Consider the following 17,261-nt stretch of genomic DNA (forward strand, 5'->3'; position numbering starts at 1 on the left):
TTAGCTTCTTACCATAGAAATTTATGCGATTTTCCAGGAGGGGTTGAAATTCAGAAATAACAACAATTATAAATAATTTTAGTAATAAAATCATGCGTTTAAAATTAGATTATGACAATTACTACACCCTTGATTTTGAATATGAGTGGTATAGTTGAGAATTAGTAGTGATAAACATCCCTTGTTTACTTTCAAATTTGACAAAAATTGGAGATAACATACTACGTATATCCTTTAAATCCTCAAAAAGAAGGAATTCAAAATAAAGGGGTTTGAAATTGTCAATAAAAGCAAAAATAAGTGTTTGCTAAACGCAAAGTTTAGTCAGAAAAACCTTTTCTTAGATATAAAATTGATCTAAATAATTGTAAAATCAACCTCCAGAGTAAAGTTCAATGTAAGACAAGCAAATGAACACGGAAAAATTTGCATCCACTATGAATTGAGGATTTTTAAGATACAAAGAACGAAAAATTTCTTTTGCATTCACTTCTATTTAGTGCTGTATGGATCGCTCAGGAAAAATAAGCTCTGATTTCTGATTATACAATTAACATTCCTATAGCTGCATCAGCAGTTCTACTAAACTAAGGAAAGGGTTAGGAAACAGGAAAAATTAAATGAATTACATTACAAAAATGAACACTAATATACAAAAAATTATGCACGCAATGGGGAAACACTTCCAGCCGCTTGAAACTTAGGCAAGTTGAATTGTATTTTTTTGTACATTTTCCATTCTTCACTTGCCATATACCTCAGTTCTCAATCTGTCAGAGAGTTTGTATACAGTAGACGCCAATACTGGCGCAGTGTGGCACAAGTTGATTGTCAGTCAACCTCCTTTGCTGTCTTAGGAACCTGTCCCCCAGAGTAAGAAGCCCATCAGGTAATACCCGAAATTTGCTTTTCTGGTTCAATGTTTTTATTTAATATCATGAATCATGAGACCCCCCTTGAACGATCAAAGCTATACGCTTAACACTGTCTGAGCGAAGGCTATCGCCTTTAAATCCAATCTGGGAGGATAAGCAATATACAAGTAACCTCAAAACACAAAATTTTAAGAGCAGGGAGAAAAATGGCATCTGAATTAAGCAGTTAAACCCAATGCACATACTGAGCTGTTATAACTATTAAGTTCAGTGGAAGATAATTACCTCACTTGAAATGTCAGGAGAAAACCACCGCAGCAACACTCCCAGATGAACAACTGCAGGTATTAACTTAAACAGCAATGGTGTAGTCACCTGAAATATTGAATTATTAGTCTATAGACAGAAATCTAAAAAGCATATCAAAGAGTGATTCAAATTGCAAGGACAAACCACAAAGAAAAGAGGAAAGAAAAGGGAAAGAGAGCAGGAAGATAGTGTCTGCAGGTTGTCTATGAAAAGGTCACCGTCCTCCAGTTTATGTCCAACTAAGTTCTTGTCATTTTAATGAAGATTTTCAGTTACTAAACAGGCACTTAAAAACTTAATAGCTGTATATTTTTAAGCAGTATCTGATGGTCTAGGCTGTTTAGTAATCCTCATGCTCTCTCTTTTCGCTTTAATTTCTTTTTCTTTTTCTTTTTCTTTTTTTCTTTTTTTTTTTTTTTTTTTTTTTAAACACTCGTTACGACAAAAAGATGTCAGAATATAAAAAGTGGAAGAGGGGTCAGATCATAGCCTACCATCAATCAATCACTTCAGTAAACAATGTTCCCACTTCACATACATCACAAAAGCTTAAGTATTTCCTTAGGGACTGGCATCAGCATACAGCCGAGCATAACCCTAAACCCACTACATAAGTTGCGAATCAATATTCAATAGTCCCTCAGTATAACAGTGCTACATGAAGAAAAGAATAAAAAAAAATATACAATCCACAAAAATAGAAATCATTAAGTGTAATTATTCCTAAATGTAAAGTGATCTGAACCGATGAAACTTGAGTTCAAAGACATGTCAGTAGTCGAACTTACCAAACTGAGAGCGGTTGTGCCAAGCAACAGTAAGTAAACTTTTCCCTGCAAGAAAGAATTACACTTGTTATGTCATGCAAGAGAAGAGAAGTGAGTGGAAATCTTCGGGGGGCTAAGCCCCGCATCAGCCACTCCCAACACAGAGTTACAAAAAAATATATAACCAGTTCAAATCCTTTTTTTGTAGCAAAATAATTCAAGAGATCCTCCAAGAACGATAAGATCAGAAGATAGTAAGGGAAAAAAACACAAACCCCAACCAGATGCAAATTGGAAGCACGGCTAAGAAGAACAAAAGCAAATTCCCCAATTTGAGCCAATGACATCCCAACCTGTTAATACAAATCAATAAAGTTTGACCATGACAACTACAGTCATAAAGACTTGCAAATTGGGAAAGCTGTAATTACAAAATCAAATCTTACAAGAAGTGAGGTCTTGTTGTTGTAACCAAATGCTTTGACTACTACAGCAATCACAAGTGTTTTTATGATTATCACTAATATGACAGCTGCCAGTAAAATGTCAACATGACTCCAGAGGAAATGAACATGAATTAGCATTCCGATGCTCGCAAGAAAAAGAGCGGCAAAGAAGTTCCGTATTGGCTCAATCTACAAAAGCAGGCATAATGTATAAGGGAAAAAAATACTGAAAAAGCATTCTCCAATTATCAAAATGGAGACAGAACTAACAACATTTGAATTAAACATTCAGAAATTAAATGAGAAACTATCTACCCTATGTTTGAAATAATGCTAATTCCAAGTAATAAACAATACTCCTCTAAGAGAAGAAAAACAAAAGAGCACACATACTTGATTATTATGGTCAAATTTTCAATACTTCCACTAACTTCCATTAATTTGTAAAATGTAATAAGTTGTACTACCTCCGTTTTTTTATTTTTCTATGTAGTCTAAGAGAATTTGAAAAAGATGAGTGGGTGTAAGGAAAAGTAAAAGAGATGCTGGAAAAAGGTTGGTAAGTGTACGATAAAGAAAGAGTTTGTATAAAAAGGGGTGGGTGTAAGAAAAAGGTAAATAAAGTAAGACAGTGAGTGAAAAGGTTTTAAAAGCTTTTAGTAATGAAAATAGTTGTATTGGGAAATGAATAGTGCAAAGAAATGTGGAGCTTGTTGCAATATTACAGGAAGAATATTGAATGCATTAAAGTTGAAAATTTGTAAAATCAATTTTTAAAAACAAATGCAAGTCTAGAAATTGAGTTATGTTATCATAAATAATATAGTTTAGGAGAGTAGGAACTGTATAGGGAAATGTGGAACTCATTGCAGAAGTACAGGATGAAAACTGAATGTTCCAGCTACAACTTTAGAGCTATGTCATTTACAACATACTCAGAAAGTAAGAGCAAAGTTCTATTGGTGAGCCGAGGCTCTTGTTCTTCTTCAGTTATAATCCGTAAAAAAAGAAAATTAAAATCAGAGTTGAGTTATAGTCGCAATTGCTTTTGCAATGACATGGATAACTAAATATTCGAAGAAACGTGAAAGCTTGCCTGTTCAAGTGTATGTTGAGCAAGATCAGTAGTTGAAATCATAACTCCAGCTGCAAAAGATCCCAGTTCAAGGCTTAGACCCAGCTTATCACTAGACTGATAAGATAAACTCATGTCAAATGATAGACAAAAAAGGAAACCTGCGGCATCTTTATACAGCTCTCAAATAAATAAAATAAAATAAAATGAATTAAGGGACTGTAATACATGAAATTCATGAACTTAAAAGTGAAAGAAGAGATAAAGTAAAAAAAGAGTAGAAAATCAATTCATGAAGCTAAAGATGAGAGTTTTACAGCTCTTCAATTTCAAAGGTCATGTCATTTTCTTGCTCATCAGCTAATTTAACTAATCCCAAGCTACTGGCTTTCTTTTAACCCCAGTTGTCCATTCAAGTCATCCCATAGCAATCTGTGCTAGAGATCCAACTTCCATTCCCAACAATTATCTAATGCTCCTTTGAGCATGGATAGTCAAATTCACAAGAGCTTTCACTAATGTCCACGAAAAAAAAAAAAAAAAAAAAAACCCTACAAGTTGAGTACGCCTCAACTGGAAGTTTATCATGTAGTGAACAATCTATTCGGACTCCCCCCCCCCCCCCAGTAAACTACGCCAGCACATCTCTTCTGTAGGTGCCACTATACAGGAATAAAATGGAAAAGGTTTATGGCAACATTTAACCAACAATAATCCTTTTCTTCAAGATGAATCAATTCAACTACAATGCCAGGAAACCAGGCATGCTGAGCTTTGAAAGCAAAAGACCCGACGTAAAGGGGCTCAAAGCCTCAAATTGGTCACTAGTCAACTAACTAAGTCCTAACTTGAGTTTTATAATTTGTAGACAGATTCTCTGATTCTTAAAACTCCCAACGTTTCCTTATCCCAAAATGCTTTCACACCTGCATCAGCTCCCTAACAAGTCTTCTTCCTGATTCCCTAACCCTTTCTAATCAGCATCAACTGATTAAAAAGAGGAAAATAATGCAAGATAACTTGGAAGTTGAACATCAATTACCCAAATTTCCTAAAATGCAAATATGAGTCCCAAAGTAATCTTATTTTAATTAAAAAAGGTTTCAGTAAACAAGTTTCACTGAAGAAAACATTGATGAAAAATCACTTTCCATTATAGATAAAAAGTTCACTTTAAAAGAGAACTTCGACACTACAAGATTACTATGGTAATTCACTAACTCTGAAAAAGTAAGAGTTATTTTGAAAAGCACCTTAAACCAAGGGTTAACTTGTATATTAAAGTTGAAAATGAATCTACAATTCTTCTTTTCCCATCCAACATTAAGGTCACTAAATTATGCGTCTCAATTCGTTTGACCTCAAATCCCAATTCAACCCCAACACTACAACATACATATGGAGTCTGAAAATAGTAAAAATAACCTGTCCTCTACTTAATCATTGTTGTCATAATTACATCCTCGTACTCCCACAAATCTCATTCTTCCCTCATCTCAAGATACTTACACATCTCCTTCCTTCTGCTTTTCTAACAAGTTCTCTGCCCAATCTATCTCTATTCTAGGTCAAGTGACTTTAAATTTATTTCTATTTCTATCAAATGTCTCAATAACCTATCTACTATTTGCTATAAAGTTACATAAGTGTATCCTTTTCTGAATCAAGGCCTTGAAAAAACAAACTATACGCAATCAAATGACCAAGTTGGAGAAAAAAAAAAAAACACGGTTTAATTTTCTCTGCAGAAGCTTGGTTAGAGCACCCATCCTCTCTCGGTATAAAAGACCGCGTATATGTAAGCTGGCAGGTTGTGAAAACAGAGAGTTCAAAATAAAAAAAAGTAACACTTGGTATATAAGACCTTACATATGTAAGCTGCGTAGGTTGTGAAAATAGAGAGTTCATTTAATAAGTAGAACTCAATAGAATATCAACTAAAAAAAAAGATACCTAGTACATACCATCATTACTAAAGTATAAGAGAATCATGGCAGTAATTTCATTCATTGAACTCTGATCAAGTTAAGCAACAAAGCTGAAATTTATTTGAGTTCTTGCCTAGATGAAAATTGCATGGGACCACTTCTATTTTGCAAAAATAACTATAAGCATGTACATTTTCCTTTCATTAGTTAAATATCACACAGTTAGGGCACATGGAGCGAAGTTCCTTTCCCATTGATCATATTTAAGAGTGACAATTCCAACAGTAGAAAGAATAGAATCACAAGAAGTATGAACTCAATTAGAGCAACTACAATGGTTGGCTAATTCATATAATAGCTTGTTGTGCCACATCATCTTTTTAAGCTACAACAATTCTAGCTATTTGTTGCTCCAATGGTTAAGCTAGTTATAATTTAATTTATTTTTAAATTTAAAATATTTTTTATCTAATAAATATTTACCAAGCTAATTGGCTCTACAAAGCTAATTTGCTTGCCAAAGCTAATCAGCAAGATGTGCAACAATGGTATAGCTATTGGTTTATAAGTTTTAATATTTACAAGCCAGTCCCTTTTTTCAACCATTGGAGTTGCTCTTACTAAGAATACTATTAACTGGGTAACATAGAAGAAAATACAGATCATATTTAAGAGTGACAATTCCAACAGTAGAAAGAATAGAATCACAAGAAGTATGAACTCAATTACTAAGAATACTATTAACTGGGTAACATAGAAGAAAATACAAATATGAGGGAAAACTGAGGCTAACCCAAGCAACAAGCAGGCAGAAAGCCACTGACGCCAATTGATAAAGTTCATTTGTCTGCACATATAAATATGCAATTAAGATCAAAATTATAGAACAATCACAAAAGAGAGCACCGTTTCAAAAAGCTTGGTTGTTTACCTGTGAAGAAAGACTGATCATAAGCTTAAGAAACCGAGGAACAAGAGTTCGAGTCAAAATTGACAAGATAGCCAAAAAGGAGATTAAAGTGAGGAACCTGGATGGCACAAACAATTTCAAATAATGAATGAGAATATTGCCGCAGTATCCTACCAAACAAAGAAAGTGAATTTTAGAATCCCAAGGACAAGCCCACAAGCATATACTGAAACAATGCAGGAAGATCATCAAAACCTTTTCGAACAATTTCTTTGGACCTATATATAAACGTACTAAGTAAACATTACAACTAATTGAGAACTCCTTTGTCACAAAAACTAGATATGGGAACATCAGCAGTTCAGCAAAAGAATTTCAACCATAAAGCCTTCAATAGAGCAAGGGATTTCTAAACCATGTGCATATTGCCCACCAACAGATTCAGACAGGAAGATTTCATGGAGGTTTATAAACAGGTATGATTTGAAGCGGATAACCTCGAGGACTAACAGCAGTAGCACAATCAAACTCCTGAACAAACACCACTAGAACCATGAGCCATGGCCACAATGATCACCCAAATCGGTTCCAGCATTAATCCATACGACCATTAATTCACTATGGTCAGGGAAGCAGTATGATGGAAGGCCAATTAAGTTGAGTGCAGTAAATTTGGCTAATGTGGGGAAACAGGGTATCATTGGGCTTAAGTTGTTAAGGCTATTTAAAAGCAAAGAGCGAGGGGTCTTAAGGTAGCACATTATGGGGCAAGAACAAGAGAATTCTTAGGTTGTAGAGTAAAAAGAGGGAAGCAAAGGGAACTTACAGCTGGAATAGCTTGTCTGAAAGTAGGCATAGGAAAAGGCAGTTTCCTTGCAGTCAGTTACCCAGCCATGGAGTCTGGATCTTTTGAGAGTGTATTAGTGATTCAAAGCTTCACGCCCTAAATTTTACTAGTTACTACTCTAGCGCTACAAGAGGCTAATATATGGACCAGTGCAATGTCAAATTACTTTATAGATAGAAGATACAAATCAATAAAGCAATAGAAGTTTATGAGCATTGCTAAGTTATGTGTCGGAGTAACTATGGTGAGCAGAAATTAGAAGAGGGCACATGGAGTTATTACAGTTCCTGCCCCATTTTTAAAACATTTATCCTGATTTGTTGATGACATATGCTAAGGTGTGAAGATTGCATCTCATAGTTGCCCATTTTACAGTAATCACCCACCCATAAACTTATATAGAATCTCATCAATCAATAAGCTAGAAATTACTCACGATTTACTCATGGATATAACTCCTTGAAGAATGCCAGAGGTACCACCAAGAACTGGTAAGAAAGCAAATAGCAAACCTACAGTACAATCCTAGCAACAGTACAGGATTATTAGTTAGAAGCATAGGACTGCATGATCAAATACAAAACAGGATCAGCTGACTGCATGCATAAATACCTCACTGTCCAGAGACTCCAGACAATTAATCCCCCAACAAATTACATGTCATTATACAGGAACAATCCCACATCTGAATAAAGTTAAATTACAGAATAAAGAAGATGCAAACCTGCAAAATCAGGGTTCCAACAGTGACTTGACCATGAAGGGCATTAACACTATTTTTTTCCATCAAAAACTTCAAGACCTAAGGTAGTTACAAAGAAAATTCAGAATCATGATAAACAATTTAACAAAATTACAAGATAAAACAAGTTGTAGTAAGTACGCAAATAAAAAAGAAGAGTACTGAAAACAAAACGTAAATAATGGATCAAAGATGATGCATATACTTTCACATTACAAAAGGTCAAACTTTTGTACTGACAAGGGAAAGACACCTTTTCTTACAAATACAAACACTTAGCATTAGTTTACACAAATAACGCTCATCAGTAAAAATTAACTCGTTAAAGATCCAACGATAGTATTCTGTCCCAACGAATTTTATTCTGGCCAACATTACAACACAAACTACAAAACTTATTTTTTAAGAAAATCACCAAAACAAGAGCCAGCTCAACACCAAAAGAGCACCAAAGACATTAAAAAATGGCATAACAACTTCATACAACAATGCCCAAATAAAAGATCAGAGACATACCACTGCAGTCGAAGACATTGACAGGAATAAGCCAACAAAGACACCTTCGGATGTTTTAGCACCACATAGCTGTAAAATCAAAACGTGGACACTGGCCATCATTTATCACAATAAATGCATTTCACAGGACTCTAAATTAAATGTTCTAAACAGGGGGGGGGGGGGAATTCATTAATGAAAACCACATTAAATCTACAGAACCAGATGTCCTCTATAGCAAAAACAACACTACAAGAAAACATGTTCATCACAATTATCACCCACACTATCATCAAGAAAGCTGAAAATATATTGTGAAAATTTCCTTTTAACGATTGCATAATAGTAGGTTACCCACAATCTGGACCTAAATAACAAATAAAGTTTGTTAATTTTTGTTGCAATGTAACCAAGTAATTTAGCTACTCACCTAATAGATACTTTTGAGTTATACTTCCTCCACTACATTTTGCTGGCAAAATTAGAATTTTAGAACTATTCATACTCTCTTATCACGTCTTATTGTGAATTATACGGAAGAAAAAATAGTCATGTGGATTTTGTTGGATTTGTATCAAAAATTAGTACATGATTAAAATCTAATTTTTGTAAATCTTAATAAAATACTATTAAAGATATAGTTTAAATTGTGCAATGACAAGCGTAGATTGTGCAATGACAAGTATTGCAAATAAAATGGAGTGGAGGAAGATATTAAGTGAAGAATAGACATACTGAAGCTGTTACTCCGCAGAGGAACATGAACAGAAAAATTTGGGATACACCCCCAAGAATAGCTACATTTCGAACCACGCGAAGCTGTGCAGTAATTTTTAACAAAAAATTGTCAGAAAATTATTGGTTAAACTTTTAAGCTCCAATGAAAGCGCCAACATTAACATTAAAAGAACCTTGGATGCAGAGAACTCCAAGCCCAATGCAAATAAGAGAAATATTACTCCAAATTGAGCCACTGTCTCAACCTGCGGCAGCAAAACAGTAACACACAAATAGACATGAGAAATATTCAGCACAAGGACTTCAATAATCCATCCATCTTACAATATTTTCCCAGTTCGTAATGTGCACATAATGGAGATTGGAAAGCATTGAGGCACAAATGAAAAGGGATCACATGATCCCTGATCACAAAGACAGACCCCAAAGTTTAAACCCCCTGTGCCCCACCCTTGATATTCTTCCCAAAAGCAAAAAAAATGACATCATCTACTATTATAGCAAAACATTTATTAACACATCATGAAAGAAGGCAATGTTTTATGATAAGTGATTGCCAGAGAAATTTTATGGATCTTTATAATGCATACCTGTACCATCTCAGTCACAAAACTGAAGCCCCCGGGTCCTATAATAGATCCTGCCAGCAGATAACCAGTGATAACCTGCAATGTTGTCCTTTTTAAAATTAAGAGAAAATACTATTGTTCTCAGTACAGGAGAGCAACAGTTGCATTACATAAGAAAACCGAAAATGTTACACTCTTGCCTCATTTTTCATTTTAAAGTATTTCTAAAATTTTGACACAATTTCCGTCATGAGGAGTTTCAAAAAATTCAACTCACTTTTTATTCGACGGTGTTCTAGAAAGTTCGACCACTTCTACTTCCTCCAATCCTTTTTAGTTGATTTGTTTTGAATTTTGCCACTATTCACAAACTAATTTGACTAGTTTAAGTTGCTTAATGTGTAATTCAAAACTACCTTAGAATTTTTACTTATTGACAATTACAAATATTAACGATTAAATTTTTGCATTGCAAACGTGATAAAAGAAATGTGTCAACTAAATTCCATATTTGGCAAATCATTTTTACTATATTACCCCCTCCTTTTTCATTCACTCTCTCCTTTTTCTTACATCTAGGCCACCCACCTACTTTTTTACTCACATCTCTCTTATTTTATCCCCTTTTCCTTACACCCACTCACTTTTCCAAACTTTCCAAGAAACAAGAGTCATTTCCCATCTCATAGAAAAACCTTTTTGCTTTGCTTAGTCCTACCCCCCACTAGAGATGATCCTATTTGGTCACATACCTAACGAGAACTCCTACGATCCTTTTATTTCGGCAATTCTGAATAAATGTCTGGATAACCAGCCTAAAGGTTCTCTTATCTATGCCAGTGATAATATTGATCATGACTTTGACATGGAGTTGGAGCTGCTAACTATGATGAATGCGCTAGCTATGGATTACATGTCTTTATAATTATATAGCCTTAAAGATCTTTCTTAAGGACTACTCACTCCATCTAAAAACTATAATTATATCAATAAATTTGAAATTTTAAAAGATAAGAAGAAAAGAACAGGAAACAAAAAACCACTAAATTACTAAAGTGCTAGTAGATCATGATTGGTTTTCACATAATACCTTTAATCTAATTAATTAAGTAATGATAAAAGACAACGATGACTCCGTATATGGCAGTGGACAAGTAATCCTCCATCAAAGTAAAACAAACAAACCAACAGAGTCAATCACGATGACAAACCAGTTAGGAAGAAATCTACGAAAATATTTGCAAATGTCCAAACACCAAAGACAAACTAAGAAGGCTAACTGATCCCAAATGAGATTCAATGTAAAATCCAATTGAAGGTCCTATCATTTCTCGCAAACCAACAAGATGCAAAATAATCATACCAACTAAAACCAATGCATGAAACTTGCACGTGTGTCAAGACTTAATCTAGACAAATTCACTACACAAGTACAACCTCAAACGCATGTGTCAAAACAGTAATGTAAAAACATAAAATCATATAGCTTCCATTCTCCCCAGACCCCACCTCAAAAGCACAAAAGATACATCCTAAATATGGCTTTGTTTGGAGTTCCAAAGTTGCAATTTATCATTAGTATTAAGCCCATCCAAAACTGCTGTTCAGAGTCCATCACGAATCACCTATTCACCTTCAACTTCAGAATGTTTGTTAAGGGAAGAAACTGAGTTCTAGGGCCTCAGAGGAATTTAGCAAGTGTTTCTACAACAATTTAAAAGAAAAACCATCATAACTATTCCCCAATCTGGCTCAATTCATTAGAAACAACATTCAAGAGCATTCAACAAATATCTGACCTCCTCCACACAATCATCCTGAACTGAAAGTTCCGAGTAACTAAGAAGCCAACAAAAGAAAGAAATAAGAAAAATTCACCTACAAAGCAAGTCTCTAATACTACTAGGAAACAATGCATTTATAGTACTCACATTTGAACAAGTATCACACTGTTCCTTTTGTGAACATTTTGCATGATTTTGACCCTATGTGACCTTATCATATCAAAGTTGACGACTATCAAATGCCACACTTGAGCAATGAAGAAACTTGGTAGAAAAGAAGCATATGCTTTGACCTCCCCAAATCCATGAATCCATGTAGCTGTGCATACAGCCATACATTAACCCCACTGACAATTCTCTTAACCTATTAAGATCCAAAAGGAATTTCTGCAAAACTGTAATCTACATTTTATTGAAATCAGTTGACCATTTCTAACTTTACAGGTCATGGAGATAGTATTAGCAGATAATATATCGAAGCACAATCATACAAACAACAGAATGTTACACGTGCAAATGCAATGCCACCACAAAAGGCTGAGACAATGGCAACAATCAGCACTCATGCAATGCAATGCCGCCACAAGTTGCACATGCAAATGAAATGCAACCACAAGGACAATCCATCAGCAGAAGGTAGTGGCATCAAGAGTCATACCGGTTGTCCAGCACATGCAAATGCAATGCCACCACAAGTTGCAGAGACAATGGCAACAACCAGCTCTGATATCAACCTGCAGAAAATCCAGGAATAGTACCCTCAGATATGAAATAATTGTTACCACCTAAAAAATCAATCAATTGACAAGAGAAAGTGGTGAATAACCTAAGGTCTAGCTGCAGCATTGGATACTTCGATTTTGGATTGGATATAATGAAGACATTATCCTGTAAGCAACCATTGGGAAAGCTCACCCATAAGTATTCATGTGATTTTGAAATTTTGGAAAAGATAGTGAAGGGAAAGATGATGCCACTACAACAGCTGCTAGATAACACTCAAGTTATAGGGTGTACCTTTCTATCTATCAAGGTAGGTGTTTCTTCAGGTCCATTCTCATTGTCCAGATTGAAAACTTGATGAGAAAAAAAAGATCTGAAACAGAAACACAACACATGTAAGAGTTTCGAATATACATATGGATAAGCTACTCTTGTGAAAGTATCACATGAAGACCACACACACCCACACACACACACACACACACAAAAACACTTTGTATTCTTTATCATTAGCAAATTTTAAGAACACGTGATTGAAATATCTCAAAATCAAAACCAGCAAATCAAATACCCTCCCATATTATAAAACAAAAAAGTTTTCTGAAAAAAACAATTAAAAAAAATAATAAATAAAAAATAAAAACGCCAAAGTTTGCAACAATGTCAAGCTAAGCATATCAAACCAGAAATTAGAAAGAACCATTGTTTCAAAAACACCTCAAATAATCAGCTATCAAGCACCAGTAATTCCTCTTTTTTCATGAAGCAATATCAGAAAGCAATAAATCATGCTACAAGCCAGCTTGTTTATCCACAAAATAAGTTATCCATACTTCTCCTCCTTTGTTTCATTTTTCTTCGACTTCACTCTAGCAACTGTCTCCAAAACAGCCTGTATGAGACAAAGAAAGTTTCTTTTGAGTACTTATAACAGAGGTCTAATAAGAAAAAGATAAGGCAGAAGCCACATATAATAATTTTAAAGCTACATGTGAATATTTGATACAAGCAGTATCCATAAACAACATATAAAATCCTTATAACTAGCCAATTTTCCAATTACCTACCTCCTTCAGACCTTAACCCTACTGTCAAAAGGAGAATCTAAAATGAGGCTTAAAAAAAATTGCCTAATACTATATAAAAAAACCAAACAAAAAGGTATCAGAAAACCATGATGCTTCTCTTATAGCAATACAATGTAGGTCTTCTCTTCAAGTGCAAATATATTTACAATACTAAGCAAGATCACTTTTAAAAAAAAAAAAAAAAAAAAAAAAAAGTTACAAAACCTTGCAAGTAAACAGCAATCCTAAAAATTTCAGGAAACGTGTAAAAATTCATAAAATATTTATTTATTTTTACTAAAATCAAGAATATAATCTCCCTACAAAAGAACTTATTTTTGAAGTAATTATAAATCAATAATGACACAGCCAATAATACAAAAGACATAGAAATGCCACACATCCCCCCTCTTCTATTTGACCACCTTTAAACCTTCATATTCCTTAATCATTAATCACTCCTTCCCAATTCAAGGAAGCTACACCCTCCGCCTGCCGGTTCCACTGAGAGAAGAAAGCTCTGTGTGCAATAGTTAATGATTGGAGAAAGTAGAAGACAGAGACAGATCAGAAGCAAAGTTCTAGGTGAATGGGATGTCAGTCTTCATTGATGTCGTCCGGTAAAGGTCAGAGCTCCAGCAATCTACTGCAAGAGAGACTACTTGGTGTCAACAAAGAGCATGTCCATAGCAATTCAAACAAAATTTCTTGCCTTGTTAACATTCCTTGGTAAGAAACGGGCATGGAAGGTAAACGTCCTTTCAAAATGCTTCAAAGATCCTTGACTGTGACGTTACAATTTTGCAAAGCATAATCGTTGCCCGCCTAGCATTTCAGAGGTAATTAATACCCAATTTTGGCCTTTTGACATATGATGTGTTTTAAGTAGCTTTGGTCAACACTTAAAGTCTATATATATGTCGTTGTTTTGGGTTGGTTATATTAGTTATACAACCATACAACTATTTTAACACAAGGGTAAATGGGTGGTAGAGGACACTTAAGTGCAAGGAAACTGCTAGGGTTAATCCTAGCCTAGTAAGAATAAGTCATATCTTTTTAATGTTATATTAGGAGTCATGCACAGGTTTATTAGTCCCTTAAGGGCAGGGTTTTACACGTTTTATATTGCCTATATAAACGATTTATTTTAGAGCTGAGTAAATTGAGTTTGTGAGTTTTCATGAAAACTATATGAGCTTGTGAAACGCATGTTTTCATGAGAGTAAGTGAGAGGCTTATGCAACCCAAATTGGTAGTCCAAGCAATTTGGTTCCCTAGTTTTAGTTGATCCCAAGATAGGAGAGGCTAATTAATATCAACACGTGAAAGCGCAATGACACTCTGAGGAGATAACATAATCATGCTTCATTGATATTCAAACACCACTAATTTGTACATAATTTTCTTAGCATCTGCTACTTAAAACTTCAATTGTTGAAGCAAAGAACTTTACCCACATAAAATAGCAGTTTTCTTTCTTCCTTAGTGGGTACACCTCATTAATGCCAAAGGAACCAGCTACATACACAAACCATCCGAATCCCAATTCATCTTTCTTTTGCAATCCACATCCTTGACCCTTCTAAGTGGAACTCAAAATATAGATAAATGCTAGGACCAAAGCTCATAAAAGGAAAACACCAATGTACCCTTCAAACAAAATAAATTTCCTAGATACAATAAATTTCTTCTTTACGTACAATCTTGATAGGAAGTAAGAGCTAAGAACCTTTAATTTGAATCCTGCCCTAACAAAAAAAAAAAATTCTACCCTATAAGGTCAACCAAATCACCTTGGAGGGAACTCACAATGAGATTCACTTCCAAAAAGATACAAAAGCTTATAATAAACTAATGTATCACAACAACACTATATCAAATGATCACCTTCAATCCATACCATCCGTTGGCATGCAACTCAATCACTCAAGTAACAGAATCCTCTCATCAAACACCAGGAGCTCTAAGGAAAGCAACTTATATGCCTTTGATTTTCATCCTAACACCGTTAGATAAACTGAAGCATTAGTACAAGAGGTGAACCTACAAATTAGTGAAAATTGATTCTTTTAAAAAAACAATATAGTAAGAGCACTCTGGCTCCATTCTCTAATATGCCAATCATATGCTTTGTTTCACTACCTTTTCCCAATTTATGAGATTCATCATTGCTACTATTTGCACGATCCTATACTAAGATTAATGATATAAATCAAAATGCAAAAAACCCAGATATAGTGAAGTAGAAACATTAAATGTAATCACCATCCATATCCTATAACAGTTAATACTCATAAATCAAGAGGTTACCAGCTAACAGCTCCCGACATACAGTGAAGTTGGATTCTGATTTCTGTAGAATCTATACTTAATCATATCACGTCTTACAGCTTAGCTTATTTCATAACTTTCTAGAGCTAATATCCTGTTAATTATATGTCCTGGATATTCATTCCAGAAGACAATATAAGACCCAGGAGGCCTGGACATAGAAAGATCAATTTAATCTATTCTTTCAATCTTGCAAAGATATCGAAGAGCCGACATACTGCAAGGCACCGTAATCAACAGATTGCATGTTATTCAAAACAATTAAATCCAATGCCAGTTCCATAAACACACAATTGAATATAAACCTGAACTCGGCACTGTCATCAACACAAACAAGCTACTTTCTAGAAAAGGAAACACTTTGCATGTGATTCCACTAAAAAATATCTCAGATTTCAGACAGCCAATCTCACAAGAACTCAAAAACGAAAGATCCGAAAACATGCAAATTCAAACTAATTTCACACATCTACATTACCAAATTAAGCTTAAAGAAACGGCATTACTAACCTGCTGCTCCGCAACACTGTTGTTAAAACTTCCAGAATCAGCAACTGCACAAAATAACCAACTATTTTATTAATAAAAGATCCACATTATTCAATACAAATCACACCGACAATTTTCAACACTGATCTACCAACCCTAAACTAAAGCAAAACCACAAATCGAAAATCCGAAAAACCCTAACTCATGCAATTGGCAACAACTTCAACCAAAAATTAGGGGAAAAAAAGCACAATATCAGATCTAATCCAAAAACCTCAAAAACGAAAAATTAAGAATTAACAACCTTCATTTTGATCATTTTCGGGGAATTCCTTCTCCAAAGCACGATCGAACATGTCGGCGAAACTATTAGTAGAATTCGTACTATTGGTTTCAGTGAGATTAACATCGCCATTGATAAAGCTCGTCGAATCATTGGAGATGTTTAAACAAAGAACGAAAGGCGAGAAGCAGAGAAGAAGATCGAGAAGAATGAGTAAGGAGAGAGAAAATGAAGTGAGTTTCGCCATTGTTGTTAGGTTGGATGCAACAGAAATGAGGAGAAAGAAAAATATGGTGGACAAAACAGAGCGATGTGTGTGTGTGTGTGATAGAGTAGTAAGGGCGCGCCGCGCGCGTTTTCGACGGCTTCGGAGGTGGTGGTGCTACTACGAGTGCGTGTGCGAGTTTACGAGTGTGCGATTATATGCCAAAAAAATAAGGGGACATTGTATCAATTTTGAGTATGAGTCAAAAAAGATTAAAGAACGGTGGATTTTATTAAGGAGTACATATTACTTCATTGACACAAAGCATATATTCCTCTCTTAGCATTAAGTTCGGGTTATTTTGATTACTATAATTAATTGGAGTGAGTGAGAGGAGATGTGCCAATTTAGGTTGAGTACTTGAATCTAACATTGACTAAGATTAATGGATTGTGAAATAGATTTCTACTACCGTATTAGTTATAGATTGTTGTTTCTTTAAGTTTTCATTGCTTGCTTGATTAATTATGTATTATAAATCATTTTTGTTGGTATAAATTACGTTAATTGAGATTTAAATACTATCGAGTATCTTTGAGATTATATTAATATATATTATTTTTAGACAAAAGCTAACGAACGCCCTGAATAAGCTGGCTAAAAGTCAAAAGATTA

The 17,261-nt window shown here is 34.6% G+C and overlaps 1 protein-coding gene across 2 annotated transcripts; it reads right to left on the minus strand.

Annotated features, from left to right (window-relative positions):
• Positions 1 to 411: 411 nt before the first annotated feature.
• LOC110712879 (K(+) efflux antiporter 4-like) lies at positions 412 to 16,894 on the minus strand. Of its 2 annotated transcripts, none has more exons than XM_021891331.1 (20): positions 16,403 to 16,894; positions 16,120 to 16,163; positions 13,042 to 13,100; positions 12,503 to 12,581; positions 12,312 to 12,373; positions 12,144 to 12,219; positions 9,723 to 9,797; positions 9,306 to 9,377; positions 9,130 to 9,213; positions 8,416 to 8,484; positions 7,882 to 7,959; positions 7,594 to 7,682; positions 6,332 to 6,428; positions 6,194 to 6,247; positions 3,494 to 3,589; positions 2,398 to 2,586; positions 2,227 to 2,304; positions 1,973 to 2,017; positions 1,161 to 1,250; positions 412 to 861 (listed from the first exon to the last, which is right to left on the minus strand). In XM_021891331.1, exons 1-20 carry the CDS (start codon positions 16,626 to 16,628, stop codon positions 832 to 834), a joined length of 1,692 nt encoding a protein of 563 aa, XP_021747023.1. In that variant the 5' UTR covers positions 16,629 to 16,894; the 3' UTR covers positions 412 to 831. The 2 variants fall into 2 exon arrangements, with proteins under 2 accessions (XP_021747023.1, XP_021747022.1); XM_021891330.1 differs by having other exon boundaries at positions 412 to 1,019; positions 16,403 to 16,893.
• Between the last annotated feature and the right edge of the window lie 367 nt (positions 16,895 to 17,261).

The sequence above is a fragment of the Chenopodium quinoa genome, unplaced genomic scaffold (assembly GCF_001683475.1).
Source record: "Chenopodium quinoa cultivar QQ74 unplaced genomic scaffold, ASM168347v1, whole genome shotgun sequence".
NCBI lineage: Eukaryota > Viridiplantae > Streptophyta > Magnoliopsida > Caryophyllales > Amaranthaceae > Chenopodium > Chenopodium quinoa.

What these genes read in the sequence shown, in the direction of transcription:
- LOC110712879 (XM_021891330.1), bottom strand. Translation starts at nt 16,628, where the DNA reads ATGGCGAAACTCACTTCATTTTCTCTCTCCTTACTCATTCTTCTCGAT. An exon ending in CAATGTCTTCGACTGCAGTG is followed by an intron (nt 7,960 to 8,415) that starts GTATGTCTCTGA and finishes TAACTACCTTAG; the next exon opens with GTCTTGAAGTTTTTGATGGA. An exon ending in ACAACAAGACCTCACTTCTT is followed by an intron (nt 2,305 to 2,397) that starts GTAAGATTTGAT and finishes TTGTATTAACAG; the next exon opens with GTTGGGATGTCATTGGCTCA.